The 14,208-nt window shown below is 48.8% G+C and overlaps 1 protein-coding gene across 1 annotated transcript in view; it reads right to left on the reverse strand.

Annotated features, from left to right (window-relative positions):
• Window positions 1-13,338: 13,338 nt before the first annotated feature.
• Window positions 13,339-14,208, reverse strand: part of VPS4A (vacuolar protein sorting 4 homolog A) — a 45,698-nt gene continuing 44,828 nt past the window's right edge. The window contains exons 10-11 of the mRNA XM_063945917.1: window positions 14,010-14,150; window positions 13,339-13,914 (exon numbers count right to left, since the gene is read on the reverse strand). Of these exons, the coding sequence (XP_063801987.1) occupies window positions 13,813-13,914; window positions 14,010-14,150 (243 nt within the window). The 3' untranslated portion in view covers window positions 13,339-13,812. The remainder of the gene's footprint in view (window positions 13,915-14,009; window positions 14,151-14,208) is intronic.

A 14,208-nucleotide genomic window follows, 5' to 3' on the forward strand; every position in this document is an offset into this window, starting at 1 on the left:
TCACTGAAAATAAAAAACCTAAACTAAAACTTTCACTAAGAAGCTCAGGAGAGCCCCTAGTGTGCACCCTTCTCGTTCGGGCACAAAACTCTAACTGAGGCTTGGAGGAGGGTCATAGGGGGAGGAGCCAGTGCACACCAGGTAGTACTAAAGCTTTCTATTTGTGCCCAGTCTCCTGCGGAGCCGCTATTCCCCATGGTCCTTACGGAGTTCCCAGCATCCACTAGGACGTCAGAGAAAAGAAAAGTGGACTTACCCCCAATGGCCTGAGAGATCCAGGCAGGAAGATCCTTTCCGACCAGGCCCGTAATGAACCTGCTGCTCTTAGGATTCAATATCCGCCTGTCACTGTCGCAGCCCCAAAGGTCTTCGGGCTAAAACAGCCCAAGCGGAAATGCATGCTCCAAGTATACAGACGTTCTTGGAGACCTCAAAAGAATATAATGCAGAATCGTGACACTGATCTGCCCAAGGAATCAGTTGATCCCGATGCAAACCATCCGGTAACCTAGAGGACCATTGTTCCACAAACTACCTGCTCCGGACAAGGTAGAACCCCTGCTGCCGCATAGTTCTCTCAGATGGCTCCCTCAGCAAGGTTGCCCCAGGAAATGGCAGCTTCTTGGGCCGGCGATACATCTAGGGGTATACCTTTGGAGAGGTCTGATATAGTTTCCTGCTATCTGCGGGGAAAGGATAGGAAAACAAACATTGTTTGATACCTGAAATCTTAGATGTCTCCAGGCCGCCTACCGGAGCATATCCAGCTCATCCGAAACTGGAAAAGTCGTTGTCATTTCTTCATTGGCGCCGAACTCAGAGGTACGTGAAGTGTCCGACTCCTTTACCTGTAGTACCAGATGAACTGCTGTACAATGTGCCTCGATATCCTGAGCTACTGGTTCAGACTACACCGAAAACGGACATCACCAGAATCCCGGACATCTCTCACCTCCTCCAAGAGAGGCCTCTCGTGTAACATGGAGGGTATCAAGCTCCCTTTAAAGACCTGTAGAGGAGAAATGACGTACAAGGTCTCTGGTTAACAGCGACATTACCTGCATAAACTGAGCTGTTCAAACAGGAGCGTGCTGTAGCTGCGTTGAGGGCTAAGCAGATGGTTCCACCGCACAATCCACACCTAACAGGGATTTCACTAACTGTCTTGGGTGATACGTTCAGTAAAACGAAAGGAGAAAAATAAGATTTTACTTACCGATAAATCTATTTCTCGTAGTCCGTAGTGGATGCTGGGACTCCGTAAGGACCATGGGGATATAGCGGCTCCGCAGGAGACAGGGCACAAAATAAAAGCTTAAGGATCAGGTGGTGTGCACTGGCTCCTCCCCCTATGACCCTCCTCCAAGCCTCAGTTAGGATACTGTGCCCGGACGAGCGTACATAATAAGGAAGGATATTGAATCCCGGGTAAGACTCATACCAGCCACACCAATCACACCGTACAACTTGTGATCTGAACCCAGTTAACAGTATGATAAACGCAAAGGAGCCTCTGAAAAGATGGCTCACAACAATAATAACCCGAATTTTTGTAACAATAACTATATACAAGTATTGCAGACAATCCGCACTAGGGATGGGCGCCCAGCATCCACTACGGACTACGAGAAATAGATTTATCGGTAAGTAAAATCTTATTTTCTCTGACGTCCTAGTGGATGCTGGGACTCCGTAAGGACCATGGGGATTATACCAAAGCTCCCAAACGGGCGGGAGAGTGCGGATGACTCTGCAGCACCGAATGAGAGAACTCCAGGTCCTCCTCAGCCAGGGTATCAAATTTGTAGAATTTAGCAAACGTGTTTGCCCCTGACCAAGTAGCTGCTCGGCAAAGTTGTAAAGCCGAGACCCCTCGGGCAGCCGCCCAAGATGAGCCCACCTTCCTTGTGGAATGGGCTTTTACTGATTTTGGCTGTGGCAATCCTGCCACAGAATGTGCAAGCTGAATTGTACTACAAATCCAACGAGCAATCGTCTGCTTAGAAGCAGGAGCACCCAGCTTGTTGGGTGCATACAGGATAAACAGCGAGTCAGATTTTCTGACTCCAGCCGTCCTGGAAACATATATTTTCAAGGCCCTGACAACGTCAAGCAACTTAGAGTCCTCTAAGTCCCTGGTAGCCGCAGGTACCACAATAGGTTGGTTCATGTGAAATGCAGAAACCACCTTAGGTAGAAATTGAGGACGAGTCCTCAATTCCGCCCTGTCAGAATGAAATATCAAGTAAGGGCTTTTATATGATAAAGCCGCCAATTCTGACACACGCCTGGCTGAAGCCAAGGCTAACAGCATCGACACCTTCCATGTGAGATATTTTAAGTCCACAGTGGAAAGTGGTTCAAACCAATGTGACTTTAGAAAACTCAACACCACATTGAGATCCCAAGGTGCCACTGGAGGCACAAAAGGAGGCTGTATGTGCAGCACCCCTTTTACAAATGTCTGAACTTCAGGTACTGAAGCCAGTTCTTTCTGGAAGAAAATCGACAGGGCCGAAATTTGAACCTTAATGGACCCTAATTTTAGGCCCATAGACAGTCCTGTTTGCAGGAAATGAAGGAAACGACCCAGTTGAAATTCCTCTGTAGGGGCCTTCTTGGCCTCACACCACGCAACATATTTACGCCAAATGCGGTGATAATGTTTTGCGGTTACGTCCTTCCTGGCTTTGACCAGAGTAGGGATGACTTCTTCTGGAATGCCTTTTTCCCTCAGGATCCGGCGTTCAACCGCCATGCCGTCAAACGCAGCCGCGGTAAGTCTTGGAACAGACAAGGCCCCTGCAGTAGCAGGTCCTTTCTTAGAGGTAGAGGCCACGGTTCGTCCGTGAGCATCTCTTGAAGTTCCGGGTACCAAGTCCGTCTTGGCCAATCCGGAACCACGAGTATAGTTCTTACTCCTCTCCTTCTTATGATTCTCAGTACTTTTGGTATGAGAGGCAGAGGAGGGAACACATACACTGACTGGTACACCCACGGCGTTACCAGAGCGTCCACTGCTATTGCCTGAGGGTCCCTTGACCTGGCGCAATATCTGTCCAGTTTTTTGTTTAGACGTGACGCCATCATGTCCACCTTTGGTTTTTCCCAACGGTTTACAATCAGGTGGAAGACTTCTGGGTGAAGTCCCCACTCTCCCGGGTGAAGGTCGTGTCTGCTGAGGAAGTCTGCTTCCCAGTTGTCCACTCCCGGAATGAATACTGCTGACAGTGCTATCACATGATTTTCCGCCCAGCGAAGAATCCTTGCAGCTTCTGCCATTGCCCTCCTGCTTCTCGTGCCGCCCTGTCTGTTTACGTGGGCGACTGACGTGATGTTGTCCGATTGGATCAACACCGCCTGACCCTGAAGCAGAGGTTTTGCTTGACTTAGGGCATTGTAAATGGCCCTTAGTTCCAGAATGTTTATATGAAGAGACGTTTCCAAGCTTGACCACAGGCCCTGGAAATTCCTTCCCTGTGTGACTGCTCCCCAGCCTCTCAGGCTGGCATCCGTGGTTACCAGGATCCAATCCTGAATGCCAAATCTGCGGCCCTCTAGTAGATGAGCACTCTGCAGCCACCACAGGAGAGACACCCTTGTCCTTGGCGACAGGGTTATCCGCTGATGCATCTGCAGATGCGATCCGGACCATTTGTCCAGTAGATCCCACTGAAATGTTCTTGCATGGAATCTTCCGAATGGAATCGCTTCGTAAGAAGCCACCATTTTCCCCAGGACCCTCGTGCACTGATGCACTGAGACCTGTCCTGGTTTTAGGAGGTTCCTGACTAGCTCGGATAACTCCCTGGCCTTCTCCTCCGGGAGAAACACCTTCTTCTGGACTGTGTCCAGAATCATTCCTAGGAACAGTAGACGTGTCGTTGGAATCAGCTGCGATTTTGGAATATTTAGAATCCACCCGTGCTGACGTAACACTACCTGAGATAGTGCTACTCCGACTTCTAACTGTTCCCTGGATCTTGCCCTTATCAGGAGATCGTCCAAGTAAGGGATAATTGAAATGCCTTTTCTTCGTAGAAGAATCATCATTTCGGCCATTACCTTGGTAAAGACCCGAGGTGCCGTGGACAATCCAAACGGCAGCGTCTGAAACTGATAATGACAGTTTAGTACTACAAACCTGAGGTACCCTTTGTGAGAAGGGTATATCGGGACGTGGAGATAAGCATCTTTGATGTCCAGAGACACCATATAGTCCCCTTCTTCCAGGTTCGCTATCACTGCTCTGAGTGACTCCATCTTGAATTTGAACCTTTTTATGTAAGTGTTCAAGGATTTCAGATTTAAAATTGGTCTCACCGAGCCGTCCGGCTTCGGTACCACAAACAGCGTGGAATAATACCCCTTTCCTTGTTGCAGGAGGGGTACCTTGATTATCACCTGCTGGGAATACAGCTTGTGAATGGCTTCTAGAACTGCCTCCCTGTCGGAGGGAGACTTTGGTAAAGCAGACTTCAGGAAACGATGAGGGGGAAACGCCTCGAATTCCAGTTTGTACCCCTGCGATACTACCTGTAGAATCCAGGGATCCACTTGCGAGTGAGCCCACTGCGCGTTGAAATTTTTGAGACGGGCCCCCACCATATCTGAGTCTGCTTGTAAAGCCCCAGCGTCATGCTGAAGACTTGGCAGAAGCAGGGGAGGGCTTCTGCTCTTGGGAAGCGGCTGCATGGTGCAGTCTTTTTCCTCTTCCTCTGCCCCGGGCAGAAAGGAGTGGCCTTTTGCTCGCTTGTACTTATGGGAACGAAAGGACTGAGATTGAAAAGACGGTGTCTTTTTCTGCTGATGTGGAGTGACCTGGGGTAAAAAGGTGGATTTTCCAGCCGTTGCCGTGGCCACCAGGTCCGATAGACCAGCCCCAAATAACTCCTCCCCTTTATACGGCAATACTTCCATGTGCCGTTTGGAATCCGCATCCCCTGACCACTGTCGCGTCCACAACGCTCTTCTGGCAGAGATGGACATAGCACTTACTCTTGATGCCAGGGTGCAAATATCCCTCTGTGCATCACGCATATATAATAATGCATCCTTTAAATGTTCTATAGTTAACAAAATATTGTCCCTATCCAGGGTATCAATATTCTCAGTCAGGGAATCCGACCATGCGACTCCAGCACTGCACATCCAGGCTGAGGCGATTGCTGGTCGCAGTATAACACCAGTATGTGTGTATATACTTTTTAGGATATTTTCCAGCCTTCTATCAGCTGGTTCTTTGAGGGTAGCCGTATCAGGAGACGGTAACGCTACTTGTTTAGATAAACGTGTGAGCGCCTTATCTACCCTAGGGGGTGTTTCCCAACGCGCCCTAACCTCTGGCGGGAAAGGATATAATGCTAATAATTTTTTAGAAATTAGCTGTTTTTTATCGGGAGAAACCCACGCTTTTTCACACACCTCATTTATTTCCTCTGACTCAGGAAAAAATATTGGTAGTTTTTTCTCACCCCACATAATACCCTTCTTTGTGGTACTTGTAGTGTCAGAAAGGTTCAATGCCTCTTTCATTGCCGTGATCATGTAACGTGTGGCCCTACTGGACATTACGTTTGTCTCGTCACCGTCGACACTAGACTCAGTATCTGTGTCAGGGTCTGTGTCGACCCACTGAGGTAACGGGCGTTTTAGCGCCCCTGACGGTGTCTGAGACGCCTGGACAGGCACTAACTGATTTGCCGGCTGTCTCATGTCGTCAACAGTTTTTTGCAAATTGCTGACATTATCACTTAATTGTTTAAATACAATCATCCAGTCAGGTGTCGACTCCCTAGGGGGTGACATCACCAACGCAGGCAACTGCTCCGCCTCCACATAATTTTCCTCCTCATACATGTCGACACACGCGTACCGACACACAGCACACACACACCGGGAATGCTCTGATAGAGGACAGGACCCCACTTAGCCCTTTGGAGAGACAGAGGGAGAGTCTGCCAGCACACACCCAGCGCTATATATATATATATACAGGGATAACCTTATATAAGTGTTATTCCCTTATAGCTGCTGTTAATTATTGTTATTTGCTGCCAACAATGCCCCCCCTTCTCTTTTTTACCCTGATTCTGAAGCAGGACTGCAGGGGAGAGTCAGGGAGCCGTCCTTCCAGCGGAGCTGTGAGGGAAAATGGCGCTTGTGTGCTGAGGAGATAGGCTCCGCCCCTTCACGACGTCCTTATCTCCTGCTTTTTTGTGTAAAATGGCAGGGGATTAAAATACATCCATATAGCCCAGGAGCTATATGTGATGTATTCTGTTTTGCCACCTAAGGTATTCTGTTATATTGCGTCTCAGGGCGCTCCCCCCCCAGCGCCCTGCACCCTCAGTGACCGGAGTGTGAAGTGTGCTGAGAGCAATGGCGCACAGCTGCGGTGCTGTGCGCTACCTTAGTCTGAAGACAGGATGTCTTCTGCCGCCGATTTCACCGGACCTCTTCGTCTCTTCTGGCTCTGTAAGGGGGACGGCGGCGCGGCTCCGGTGACCCATCCAGGCTGAACCTGTGATCGTCCCTCTGGAGCTAGTGTCCAGTAGCCTAAGAAACCCGATCCACTCTGCACTCAGGTGAGTCCGTTTCTTCTCCCCTTAGTACCACGATGCAGTGAGCCTGTTGCCAGCAGGACTCACTGAAAATAAAAAAACCTAACTAAACTTTTATTCTAAGCAGCTCAGGAGAGCCACCTAGATTGCACCCTTCTCGGCCGGGCACAAAAATCTAACTAAGGCTTGGAGGAGGGTCATAGGGGGAGGAGCCAGTGCACACCACCTGATCCTTAAGCTTTTATTTTGTGCCCTGTCTCCTGCGGAGCCGCTATATCCCCATGGTCCTTACGGAGTCCCAGCATCCACTAGGACGTCAGAGAAAGGTGGGTTAAAGAAGCGTAGCCCTATGTAAGGTCTGCACTATAACGTTATAGTGCAGTGACAGACACGTTCCAAATCAACATTCTGAAGCAGCGGAGACTTGAACCGGTAGTGCTGCGCTGCGGGACACGAGTCTTAGCCACTAGGCTATAGGAGCTTTAAAGTAGGTTTTTGTTGGGATTCCAACCCTGGTCCCTGTGTTCAGATGTCCCCGCTACTAGCGTACTGAGCCACAGCGCTATTTGTCTGATGCCACACACATTCCCCAAATTACAAGTGAAACAAAGGAATAATAAACACCCGTCCTGTATGTAGTGTACTGCTAATTAGGAAGAAAAGGTGCAATATATGTTTCTCGGAGGCTCCGCTGGTTTCCCAAAATGGCGGTCAGTCAGTGATAAAAGCCGGGGGTAAATGTTATGTGGCAAGGTGGATGGAAATATGAACCCAGGTCTGTACCTGTATGTGTAGTTCCATCCACTATATATGGTATCGCAACAGCAATATAAATATATATATATATACACACATATACATATATACACATATATATATATATATACATACATACATACACATACAGTGTGTTCCTCAGCTTAATATGCTATGCTAATAGGCCACTAAGCCATAATGGCTCTCTATAAAGAAGACCATGCATACTGGAGTATTAATGAGCTGAGCCACAGCTCCTGTGGATAACTGAGGACCAGAACCCAGGATAAATGGACTGCAAGTCAGTACACTATTATAGCAGCTACTTCTCTAGTAAATGTAGCCGAGAGCGCCCTGCCTCCCCCGCCGGCAATGCGTGCTGCGGCCGGGGAGCGCTGAGCCCGCTGGACAGAGCGGGAGTTAGCTCCACCCCCCATTATGGCGCCTCATTTAAAACCAAGTCGCTGCAGTCAAACGAAGCGGGTAGCGTGTATCCCCGGCTGGCCATGCGAGCCGCGGCGCGCTGAGATCGCTATCAGAGCGGGAGTAAGCTCCATCTTTATCTTAAACTATTCCGCTGTATTCAAACGGAGCAGGGAGCGCCCTGCATCCCCCGCCGTCCATGCGAGCCGGGGATCGGGGAGCGCTAAGCCCGCTATACAGAGCGGGAGTGAGCTCCGCCCCCCCGCTGTTATGGCGCCTTATTTAAAACTAACCCGCAGTCAAACTAAGCGGGGAGCGCCCTGTGTCTGCGAGCCGCAGCTGGGGAGCGGGGAGTGCTGCGCTGTGCAGAGCGGGATGAGGCTCCGCCCCCCCCCCTCAATGGCGCCAAATTTAAAATAGTAAAGGCGCTTCTGCAGTGTAAAAGCTGGCTCAGGGAGTGAACTCGGGCCTCTGTCGGTAGCTGTTCTCGGCATTTAATGTGATAAGCCACTACAGTGCAGAGACCTATAATATGCCTGAGGAGGGGGGAGATTTGTACTCACCGTTTGCAGTCCTGATGGAGTGGCCCCGACACGCGCCGCACGCAGCGGTGTCCGGCCACTCACACCTGGAATCTTCGACGGAGCGGCCCTGACACACGCCGCACGCAGCGGTGTCCAGCCACTCTTACTCACTGCTGCCGGAATCTTCTGCCGACGGAGCGGCCCCGACAGGCCGCACGCAGCGGTGTCCGGCCAGCTCCGGAGAGCTCAGCGTCTCCTTCAGCCAGGGCCCATTCCGAGCCGCACGCAGCTGCGATGGGACCCTGCCGGCAGCCTCCCACGGTGCAGACTGGCAGTGGCAGAGCTGCCAGTCTGTGAGTGTAAGCAAGAATAATAAAAAATAATAAAATTCTTCAGAGAAGACCCAAGTGAACCAGCTCCCTTGGGCACTAAAATAAGACTGGCTTAGAGGGGGGACATAGTAGGGGAGGAGCTAGTCACATGGTTATAAATTTAAAGTGCCAGCTCCCAGTTACTGCCTACTATATCCCCATTGTATCTGCACTCCAGTGGCCCCTAGTGGATGAAGGAGAAATAGAATCTACTGTGATCTGATCTAGCAATATCAGAGGGGCACAGCGCGGGTGGGAATCCACTGTGATCTAATCTGATAATTTCAGAGAGGCACAGCACATGTGGGAATCTACTGTGATCTAATCTGGTAATATCAGAGGGGCACAGTGAAGGCGAGAATCTACTGTGATCTAATCTGATAATTTCAGAGGGGCACAGCACATGTGGGAATCTACTGTGGTCTAATCTGATAATTTCAGAGGGGCACAGCACATGTGGGAATCTACTGTGATCTAATCTGGTAATATCAGGGGAGCACAGTGTGGGTGGGAATTTACTGTGATCTAATCTGGCAATATCATGGGAGCACATCAATGTGGGAACCTACTGTGATCTAATCTGGCAATATCAAAGGGGCACAGCGCGGGTGGGAATCTACTGTGATCTAATCTGGTAATATCAGAGGGGCACAACGCGGGTAGGAATCTACTGTGATCTAGTCTGGCAATATCATGGGAACACGGGTGGGAATCTACTGTGATCTTATCTGGCACTATCATGGGGGCACATCAGGGTGGGAATCTACTGTGATCTAATGCTGGCAATATCATGGGAGCACATCAGGGTGGAAATCTACTGTGATCTAATCTGGTAATATCAGGGTAGCACAGCACAGGTGGGAATCTACTGTGATCTAATCAGGCAATAGCAGAGGGGCACATCACAGGTGGAAATCTACTGTTATCTAATCTGGTAATATCGGGAACACAGCGCGGGTGGGAATCTACTATGATCTAATCTGGCAATATCATTGGAGCACATCAAGGTGGGAATCTACTGTGATCTAATATAGCAATATCAGAGGCTCAGGGTGGAGGTGGGAATCTGTTAATATTATGGGAGCACAGCGTGTGGAAATTCACTGGTGGGAATCTACTATGATCTAATCTGGCAATATCAGAGGGGCACAGTGTGGGTGGGCATCTACTGTGATCTAATCTGGCAATATCAGGGGTACAGCGTGGGTGGGAATCTACTGTGATCTAATCTGGTAATATCATGGGGCACAGCGCTGGTGGGAATCTACTGTGATCTAGTCTGGCAATATCATGGGAGCACAGCACGGGTGGAATCTACTGTGATCTAATCTGGCAATAGCATGGGGGCACATCAGGGTGGGAATCTACTGTGATCTAATCTTGCAATATCAGAGGGGCACAGCACAATAGAATCTACTGTGTTCTGATCTAGCAATATCAGAGAGGCACAGTGCAGGTGGGAATCTACTGTGATCTAATCTGATATCAGGGGAGCACAGCGCGGGTGGGAATCCACTGTGATCTAATCTGATAATTTCAGAGAGGCACAGCACATGTGGGAATCTACTGTGGTCTAATCTGATAACATCAGAGGGGCACAGCACATGTGGGAATCTACTGTGATCTAATCTAATATCGGTTGCACAGTGTGGGTGGGAATCTACTGTGATCTAATCTGGCAATATCATGGGAGCACATCAATGTGGGAATCTACTGTGATCTAATCTGGCAATATCAGAGGGGCACAGCGCGGGTGGGACTCTACTGTGATCTAATCTGGTAATATCAGAGGGGCACAACGCGGGTAGGAATCTACTGTGATCTAGTCTGGCAATATCATGGGAGCACGGGTGGGAATCTACTGTGATCTAATATGGCACTATCATCGGCGCACATCAGGGTGGGAATCTACTGTGATCTAATGCTGGCAATATCATGGGAGCACATCAGGGTGGGAATCTACTGTGATCTAATCTGGTAATATCGGGAGCACAGCGCGGGTGGGAATCTACTTTGATCTAATCTGATAATTACAGAGGGGCACAGCACATGTGGGAATCTACTGTGGTCTAATCTGTTAATATCAGGGGAGCACTGCGTGTGGAAATTCACTGGTGGGAATCTACTGTGATCTAATCTGGCGATATCAGAGGGGCAGAGTGTGGGTGGGAATCTACCGTGGTCTAATATGGTAATATCAGGGGAGCACAGTGCAGGTGGGAATCTACTGTGATCTAATCTGGTAATATCAGGGGAACACAGTGCGGGTGGGAATCTACTGTGATCTAATCTGGCAATATCATAGGAGCACAGTGCGGGTAGAAATCTACTGTGATCTAATCTGGCAATATCATGGGGCACATCAGGGTGGGAATATACTGTGATCTAATCTGGTAATATCAGGAGAGCACAGCAGGGTGGGAATCTATTGTGATCTAATCCTGCAATATCAGAGGGGCACAGTGCGGGTGGGAATCTACTGTGATCTAATCTGGCAATATCAGAGGGGCACAGCACAGGTGGGAATTTACTGTGATCTAATCTGAATTTCAAAGGGGCACAGCACATGTGGGAATCTACTGTAATCTAATCTGGCAATATCTCATGGGAGCACATCAATGTGGGAATCTACTGTGATCTAATCTGGCAATATCAGAGTAGCACAGCGCAGGTGGGAATCTACTGTGATCTAATCTGGTAATATCGGGAGCACGGTGCAGGTGGGAATCTATTGTGATCTAATCTGGTAATATCAGGGGAGCACATCAGGGTGGGAATCTGCTGTGATCTAATATGGCAATACCAGGAGAAAATCAGGTTGGGAATCTACTGTGATCTAATCTGGTAATATAGGGGGAGCACAGTACGGGTGGGTATCTACTGCGATCTAAACTGGCTATATAAGGGGAGCACAACAGGGTGGGAATCTGATTTAAATGGTAATATCATGGTAGCACAGCACAGATGGGAATCTAAAGTGATCTAATCTGGTAATATCAGGGGAGCACAGCGCGGATAGGAATCTACTGTGATCTAATTTGGTAATATCATGGGAACACATCAGGGTGGGAATCTACTGTGATTTTATCTGGTAATATCGGGAGCACAGCGCAGGTGGGAATCTACTGTGATCTAATCTGGCAATATAAGAGGAGCACAGTGCGGGTGGGAATCTACTGTGATGTAATCCGGCAATATCAGGGGAGCACAGCGCGAGTGTGAATCTACTGTGATCTAATCTGGTAATATCAGGGGAGCACAGTGCTAATTGGAATCTACTGTGATCTAATCTGGTAATATCGTGAGCATAGCACGGGTGATAATCTACTGTTATCTAATCTGGTAATATCAGGGGAGCACATCAGGTTGGGAATCTACTGTGATCTAATCTGGTAATATCAGGGGAGCACAGCACGGGTGATAATCTACTGTTATCTAATCTGGTAATATCAGGGGAGCACATCAGGTTGGGAATCTACTGTGATCTAATCTGGTAATATCAGGGGAGCACAGCGTGGGTGGTAATCTACTGTGATCTAATCTGGTAATATCAGGGGAGCACAGCACGGGTGATAATCTACTGTTATCTAATCTGGTAATATCAGGGGAGAACATCAGGGTAGGAATCTACTGTGATCTAATCTGGTAATATCAGGGGAGCACAGCGTGGGTGGTAATCTACTGTGATCTAATCTGGTAATATCAGGGGAGCACAGCACGGGTGATAATCTACTGTTATCTAATCTGGTAATATCAGGGGAGCACATCAGGTTGGGAATCTACTGTGATCTAATCTGGTAATATCAGGGGAGCACAGCGTGGGTGGTAATCTACTGTGATCTAATCTGGTAATATCAGGGGAGCACAGCACGGGTGATAATCTACTGTTATCTAATCTGGTAATATCAGGGGAGAACATCAGGGTAGGAATCTACTGTGATTTAATCTGGTAATATCGGTAGCACAGCACAGGCGGGAATCTAATGTGATCTAATTTGGTAATATAAGGGGAGCACAGCACATGTGGGAATCTACTGTGAACTAATCTGGTAATATCAGGGGAGCACAGCGTGGATAGGAATCTACTGTGATCTAATTTGGTAATATAATGGGAGCACATCAGGGTGGGAATCTACTATGATCTAATTTGGTAATATCAAGGGAGCACAGCACAGGTGGTAATCTCTTGTGATCTAATCTGGTAATATCAGGTGAGAACAGCATGGGTGGGATCTACTGTGATCTAATCTGGCAATATCTAGGGAGCCCATCAGGGTGGTAATCTACTGTGATCTAATCTGGCAATATCAGGAGAGCACAGCACGGGTGGTAATCTACTGTGATTTAATCTGGCAATATCAGGAGAGCACAGCGCAGGTAGGAATCTACGGTGATCTAATCTGGCAATATCGGGAGCACAGCATGGGTGGGAATAGCAAACGTATACCAGATAAGAGGTACATGACATCTTCCCTGAATGTTTCAGAGACTTTCCATTCCAACAAGAAAAACCCTTCACTTAGCTCTTTATCCTGGTCCCACAAACGTAGAGTGGATCATTTTTGGCACCAATACTAAATTTTTTCACCGACAACCAACAGATGTCCCCTATCGTTACATGCGAGACCATAGTCCCACCTGGAACTGGAGCAGAAACAGGGGTGATCCTTTATTTTCACCCATCATCGGACCAGGTGGCAGTAACTGTCAGCAGTTTTATTTAATAACGAGTATCAGACAGAGAACATGAGAGGATATATTTACACAGCTGCACACTCATCCCCAGTAATGCACACGTCAGATACCAGCGGGAGCGGGGCCTGTGCTCCCAGGGGGGACAGAAGGAGAATGGGAATTTACAGCCAATTAGAAGTCAGTTGTCACTGCAAGTCAGGCAAGGAGAGCAGGAGGTTCCTGCAGTTTGGTTGGGGGGAGGCAGTCACATTGGGGGGGGTTGGTGACTGATGGCAAATGAATGTAAACCTCAGAGACAGGAGCTTGTTGAAGGTGGGTGGAGCCTCCCCTTTGGTGCAGGGCCCTAGGAGAGGGTAAAAGTCCTGAATATAGGAGAGGGTGGCCAGAGCCTGCAGATTCCTGCGATGTTACCGGTAGGGGCACTTAAATATAAGCAAGCAAACACGATGCCCCCCCTCCCTTCACGGTGCCCACTGCACCTCATCCTTCCTGCCCAAAGTCCTCTGTAAATTTCTTCACTTTCCACAGGTCTTCTGAGTTGACTGTGGGCCGGGTGGTAGCCAGAGACCGCAGCATATCAGACTAGGAGAGAAGAGGCGAGAGCGGATAGGAATGGTCACTGGTTGCGCAAGGAAGCTCTGGAAGTCACAACGGCGGTGACATAGGGTTCTACTCACCATGCAGATTACAGGCTCCAGCAGCTTATCACTGGGAACCTCCATCCAAGTCATCTCAATAGCCCCAGGTTCTCCAGGAGAGCACGGCGATAGGAGGTCATCTACTGTAACACCAGGGTTGGTGCGGGAAGGACCTCGTACCTAGCAGGGAAGAACAAGCACGTCAGTACTGATCTCACTCCCACCACCATGGGCTCCC

This window comes from Pseudophryne corroboree, chromosome 11 (genome assembly GCF_028390025.1).
Source record: "Pseudophryne corroboree isolate aPseCor3 chromosome 11, aPseCor3.hap2, whole genome shotgun sequence".
NCBI classification, from domain to species: Eukaryota; Metazoa; Chordata; class Amphibia; order Anura; family Myobatrachidae; genus Pseudophryne; species Pseudophryne corroboree.